The sequence below is a fragment of the Callionymus lyra genome, chromosome 5 (genome assembly GCF_982586985.1).
Source record: "Callionymus lyra chromosome 5, fCalLyr1.hap1.1, whole genome shotgun sequence".
Taxonomy (NCBI): domain Eukaryota; kingdom Metazoa; phylum Chordata; class Actinopteri; order Syngnathiformes; family Callionymidae; genus Callionymus; species Callionymus lyra.
The window spans coordinates 790,254-797,753 of record NC_141822.1 but is presented as its reverse complement, the minus strand read 5'-3'; the positions used below and the strand labels follow the sequence as shown (position 1 = coordinate 797,753).

The 7,500-nt window shown below is 29.6% G+C and overlaps 1 protein-coding gene across 1 annotated transcript in view; it reads left to right on the top strand.

The window, feature by feature from the left end:
- Positions 1 to 7,500, top strand: part of dcc (DCC netrin 1 receptor) — a gene marked incomplete at its 5' end in the record, with an annotated part of 60,749 nt that overhangs the window by 47,787 nt on the left and 5,462 nt on the right. The window contains 1 exon segment of the mRNA XM_087790406.1: positions 1,798 to 1,928. Coding sequence (XP_087646532.1) covers positions 1,798 to 1,928 — 131 coding nt within the window.

Here is a 7,500-nt window from a genome sequence, read left to right as displayed (position 1 = left end):
ACTGTGATGTCATCATTGAGACTGTGATGTCATCATTAAGACTGTGATGTCATCTGGAGGTCACGACAGACTGAAGCCGTGACCTTGATGATCATCATAACCATGTGACCATCAATCGAATCAGTGTCCATCACACTTGATCGACTTCGTTTGAATAAAATCCTGAAACATTTCATGACATTGAGTGACATTGAGTCGTCAAAACTATGACTGTGAACGTGATCTTCATCGTCGTTCATGTTGGTAGAAGATTCTGAAGATGAAAGATTGTGACGGACAGACTACGATCAGTAGCTCCGCCCCCTCACTCCTCTCACCTGAGACATCGTATGACCTTGTCACGCCTCGACTTCCTCCCGTCTGGTGAACACAGAAGACAAGTCGTCCTCCCTCAGGATCGTAACCTCTTCTTCTACCATTCACTCTGAGCCTCAAGGTCGTTTGTACCTCGAGGACAAAACATGACGTTTGAAATAATGCAAAGTGATTCCGGCTTGTGGTCCTTCTTTAACGTTGTGACTCTGGCTGATATTTCATCACTAGTGAACAAGATGAAACCATCCTCTTGCTCGACCGACGTCCTTCCTTGTAGGCTTTTTATCAAAGTATTTGATGTAATTGAGTTACTGATATGGTGAACTCTCCCTTTCCACAGGGGTTTTAAACCATCGTGGAGCCTCTGCTCAAAAAGCCGGGCTTAGACCCGACTGACCTCAGTAACTTCAGGTCTATTTCTGATCTTCATTCTTGTCCAAGACCTCAGAGAAGGTTGTGTCTGAGCAGCTGTTCCTGGATCAGAGCGACATCCATGAGAAGTTTCAGTCTGGCTTCTTAAACATCTACGGAGACAGTCTTACTGAAGGTGTCCAGTGACATCATGATGTTCTGGTTCTGTTGGATCTGTCCTCAGCCTTTGACTCAGTTGAACCAGATCCTGAAGACTGTCTGGGTCTGTGTTCCAGTGGTTCTCCTCATACCTTCTGTTTCATCTGTCAATCAAATGAGGTCTGAATCAAGTGTTGTGTGGAGTCCCTCAAGGTTCTGTTCTGGGTCCTTGATGGTTTGTACTTGATTTCTCTGGTCAAATCCTGATGTTTCGTTGCTGATGACATCCAGCTGTTGATCAGCTGATCAGAGGCTGAACTTAGTCAAGTGTTGCTAGAAATCAAACAATGAGTGAAAACCTTGTTAAACGTCGTTAAACGTTGTTATAAAAGTATTTCATCTTCATCTCGACTTCAGATCCTGTTTATTTCTCTGAACAACTTCGAGGAAGTTTCTGGTGGGAACAGGAAGTAGATTTATGTCGGAGCGTAAATCTGACGTCGACCACGAATTATGACGAGCAGCTGCTGCTGCGACGTCTTGATGTTTGGAACACGATCAGAAGTACAAGTTTGTTTGTTAACGAATAAATAAGGTTTTATCTCTAAACGAAGGTCGTGACCTTTATGATGAACGACGTGTTTATGTTTGGATTGAAAACATTAAAGATTCTTCTCTTGTTGTTGTACCCATAATGCACTGCAGCAGTTGAAGCTCAATATTCACAGCTTTGGATGGAACCGTTTTATTTGGTTTTTAAAACATGTTTTGTTTTATTAGGTGACAGTTTGGTCACAGAGGTCACAGAGGTCAGAGAGGTCACAGAGGTCACAGAGGTCAAGTTCATGTCCTGACAGATTCAAGCTTCTGTTTCCTCGACTGTTTTATTTCATGAAAAATGATAGACTTTCTTCTCTTCACTTCATTGACTCATGAAGATGAGGTCAGAGGTCATGAACTCTCTGTGCTCAGGTGTGCCGCAGGTGAAGACGGCGTCTCTGGGTCAGGCTGGAAAGGCTCGATCTCCTCTGCTGCCGGTCTCGGTCCCGACGGCTCCGGACCTCGTGGACGAAGGAGGATCCATGGAGGATTCTGCTGCCAACGTGAGTGACAGGTCACAGGTCACAGGTCACAGGTCACAGGTCACACTTTGATTGACATCTGAAAAACCTTCACCAACTAATGTGTTCAAAACAAAAAGAAATAATATCTCAATATAATCATAAGTTCTTCTGTTTTCATCAAATATTCTACGTGAAAAACTCTTGAGCTGAGCTTCAAGTTCTTGACACTTATTCTTCAAAAGGTTCTGGAACCAGATGGTTCAACACCAACATCTGGTCGACACTGAAGACTTTCTTCTCCTCTCTCTTCTCTTCTTTCTTCTCTTCTCTTCTCTTCTCTTCTCTTCTCTTCTCTTCTCTTCTCTTCTCTTCTCTTCTTCCTTCTCTTCTCTTCTTCCTTCTCTTCTCTCTTCTCTTCTCTTCTTCCTTCTCTTCTCTTCTTACTTCTCTTCTTTCTTCTCTTCTCTTCTTTCTTCTCTTCTTCTCTTCTCTTCTCTTCTTCCTTCTCTTCTTTCTTCTCTTCTCTTCTCTTCTCTTCTCTTCTTGCGTCTATTCTATTCTGTTCTCTTCTTTCTTCTCTTCTGTTCTTTCTTCTCTTCTCTTCTTCTGTATCGTGGTCAGGAAAAGTGATGGTGATAAAATTGGGATGAAGGGAGGAGGAGATGAAAGAAAGGAGGACAAATGAAGGAGTGGGAAACTGAGAGAGAAGAGAGGCTGGTGTGTGGAGGGAAGAAGGGAAGAGTCCGGAGGGAGGAGGGAGGAGATAAGAGGACGGAGAGAGGGATGGACGTTAAATATTCAGACGTGACTCCATGACAATAGTGTTGCCATGGAGACCAGGAGAACCAGAAGCAGGCATGAAACAGGAAACACATTATGAGGCAGGAAGGGGGAGAGAGGGGGGGTCGTGACGGCGGCAGCCAATCAGACGTCGACGATAGAAGCGATAGATGAGATGAAGCGAGTGTCAGAAGATCTCTGGATCTTTACCCATCAGCCACCTCTTCCCCCATCGTCCTACATTTGAGCGAGAGGTCAGTTATTAGACTCCGCCCACTTTATATATAAATACATATATATATATCCATCACTGACCATAAACATTAGTGAGAATGTTTACATCATGTTTACATCGTGTTTACATCATGTTTATTTCATGTTTATATCATGTTTATATCATGTTTATATCATGTTTAAATCATGTTTATATCATGTTTATATCATGTTTATATCATGTTTATATCATGTTTACATCATGTTTATATCATGTTTACATCATGTTTATATCATGTTTAAATCATGTTTATATCATGTTTATATCATGTTTATATCATGTTTATATCATGTTTACATCATGTTTAAATCATGTTTATATCATGTTTATATCATGTTTAAATCATGTTTATATCATGTTTAAATCATGTTTATATCATGTTTAAATCATGTTTATATCATGTTTATATCATGTTTATATCATGTTTATATCATGTTTATATCATGTTTACATCATGTTTATATCATGTTTAAATCATGTTTATATCATGTTTAAATCATGTTTATATCATGTTTATATCATGTTTATATCATGTTTACATCATGTTTATATCATGTTTAAATCATGTTTATATCATGTTTAAATCATGTTTAAATCATGTTTATATCATGTTTATATCATGTTTATATCATGTTTGAATCATGTTTATATCATGTTTATATCATGTTTATATCATGTTTATATCATGTTTATATCATGTTTACATCATGTTTATATCATGTTTAAATCATGTTTATATCATGTTTAAATCATGTTTATATCATGTTTATATCATGTTTATATCATGTTTATATCATGTTTAAATCATGTTTACATCATGTTTAAATCATGTTTAGATCATGTTTAGATCATGTTTATATCATGTTTATATCATGTTTATATCATGTTTAAATCATGTTTATATCATGTTTATATCATGTTTATATCATGTTTATATCATGTTTAAATCATGTTTATATCATGTTTAAATCATGTTTAAATCATGTTTATATCATGTTTATATCATGTTTAAATCATGTTTACATCATGTTTATATCATGTTTATATCATGTTTATATCATGTTTACATCATGTTTATATCATGTTTATATCATGTTTATATCATGTTTATATCATGTTTATATCATGTTTAAATCATGTTTACATCATGTTTAAATCATGTTTATATCATGTTTATATCATGTTCATATCATGTTTAAATCATGTTTATATCATGTTTAAATCATGTTTAAATCATGTTTATATCATGTTTATATCATGTTTATATCATGTTTACATCATGTTTACATCATGTTTATATCGTGTTTATATCGTGTTTAAATCATGTTTACATCATGTTTACATCATGTTTATATCATGTTTATATCATGTTTATATCATGTTTAAATCATGTTTATATCATGTTTATATCATGTTTATATCATGTTTATATCGTGTTTAAATCATGTTTACATCATGTTTACATCATGTTTATATCATGTTTATATCATGTTTAAATCATGTTTACATCATGTTTACATCATGTTTACATCATGTTTACATCATGTTTATATCATGTTTAAATCATGTTTATATCATGTTTACATCATGTTTATATCATGTTTACATCATGTTTACATCATGTTTACATCATGTTTATATCATGTTTACATCATGTTTATATCATGTTTATATCATGTTTATATCATGTTTATATCATGTTTAAATCATGTTTATATCATGTTTATATCATGTTTATATCATGTTTACATCATGTTTACATCATGTTTACATCATGTTTACATCATGTTTACATCATGTTTATATCATGTTTACATCATGTTTACATCATGTTTATATCATGTTTATATCATGTTTATATCATGTTTAAATCATGTTTATATCATGTTTATATCATGTTTATATCATGTTTAAATCATGTTTATATCATGTTTACATCATGTTTACATCATGTTTATATCATGTTTACATCATGTTTACATCATGTTTATATCATGTTTATATCATGTTTATATCATGTTTACATCATGTTTATATCATGTTTATATCATGTTTATATCATGTTTATATCATGTTTACATCATGTTAATATCATCTTTAAATCATGTTTATATCATGTTTATATCATGTTTATATCATGTTTATATCATGTTTATATCATGTTTATATCATGTTTATATCATGTTTACATCATGTTTACATCGTGTTTATATCGTGTTTATATCATGTTTATATCATGTTTACATCATGTTTATATCATGTTTATATCATGTTTACATCATGTTTATATCATGTTTATATCATGTTTATATCATGTTTACATCATGTTTACATCATGTTTATATCATGTTTATATCATGTTTATATCATGTTTACATCATGTTTATATCATGTTTATATCATGTTTATATCATGTTTATATCATGTTTATATCATGTTTAAATCATGTTTATATCATGTTTAAATCATGTTTAAATCATGTTTAAATCATGTTTATATCATGTTTATATCATGTTTAAATCATGTTTAAATCATGTTTAAATCATGTTTACATCATGTTTACATCATGTTTATATCATGTTTATATCATGTTTAAATCATGTTTACATCATGTTTACATCATGTTTACATCATGTTTACATCATGTTTATATCATGTTTAAATCATGTTTATATCATGTTTACATCATGTTTATATCATGTTTACATCATGTTTACATCATGTTTACATCATGTTTATATCATGTTTACATCATGTTTAAATCATGTTTATATCATGTTTATATCATGTTTATATCATGTTTAAATCATGTTTAAATCATGTTTATATCATGTTTATATCATGTTTAAATCATGTTTAAATCATGTTTATATCATGTTTATATCATGTTTATATCATGTTTAAATCATGTTTATATCATGTTTATATCATGTTTATATCATGTTTAAATCATGTTTAAATCATGTTTATATCATGTTTACATCATGTTTATATCATGTTTATATCATGTTTATATCATGTTTACATCATGTTTACATCATGTTTAAATCATGTTTACATCATGTTTATATCATGTTTATATCATGTTTATATCATGTTTATATCATGTTTAAATCATGTTTAAATCATGTTTATATCATGTTTATATCATGTTTATATCATGTTTAAATCATGTTTATATCATGTTTATATCATGTTTAAATCATGTTTATATCATGTTTACATCATGTTTAAATCATGTTTAAATCATGTTTAAATCATGTTTATATCATGTTTATATCATGTTTATATCATGTTTATATCATGTTTATATCATGTTTAAATCATGTTTATATCATGTTTACATCATGTTTACATCATGTTTATATCATGTTTAAATCATGTTTAAATCATGTTTATATCATGTTTACATCATGTTTATATCATGTTTAAATCATGTTTATATCATGTTTATATCATGTTTATATCATGTTTATATCATGTTTATATCATGTTTATATCATGTTTACATCATGTTTATATCATGTTTAAATCATGTTTATATCATGTTTATATCATGTTTATATCATGTTTATATCATGTTTATATCATGTTTACATCATGTTTATATCATGTTTAAATCATGTTTATATTATGTTTATATCATGTTTATATCATGTTTAAATCATGTTTATATCATGTTTAAATCATGTTTATATCATGTTTATATCATGTTTACATCATGTTTACATCATGTTTATATCATGTTTATATCATGTTTAAATCATGTTTATATCATGTTTATATCATGTTTATATCATGTTTATATCATGTTTAAATCATGTTTATATCATGTTTATATCATGTTTATATCATGTTTAAATCATGTTTATATCATGTTTACATCATGTTTAAATCATGTTTAAATCATGTTTATATCATGTTTATATCATGTTTAAATCATGTTTATATCATGTTTATATCATGTTTACATCATGTTTATATCATGTTTATATCATGTTTAAATCATGTTTATATCATGTTTATATCATGTTTAAATCATGTTTATATCATGTTTACATCATGTTTATATCATGTTTATATCATGTTTATATCATGTTTATATCATGTTTACATCATGTTTATATCATGTTTAAATCATGTTTAAATCATGTTTATATCATGTTTACATCATGTTTATATCATGTTTAAATCATGTTTATATCATGTTTATATCATGTTTATATCATGTTTATATCATGTTTACATCATGTTTATATCATGTTTAAATCATGTTTATATCATGTTTATATCATGTTTATATCATGTTTACATCATGTTTATATCATGTTTATATCATGTTTATATCATGTTTAAATCATGTTTATATCATGTTTATATCATGTTTAAATCATGTTTAAATCATGTTTATATCATGTTTATATCATGTTTAAATCATGTTTAAATCATGTTTATATCATGTTTATATCATGTTTATATCATGTTTAAATCATGTTTAAATCATGTTTAAATCATGTTTATATCATGTTTAAATCATGTTTATATCATGTTTATATC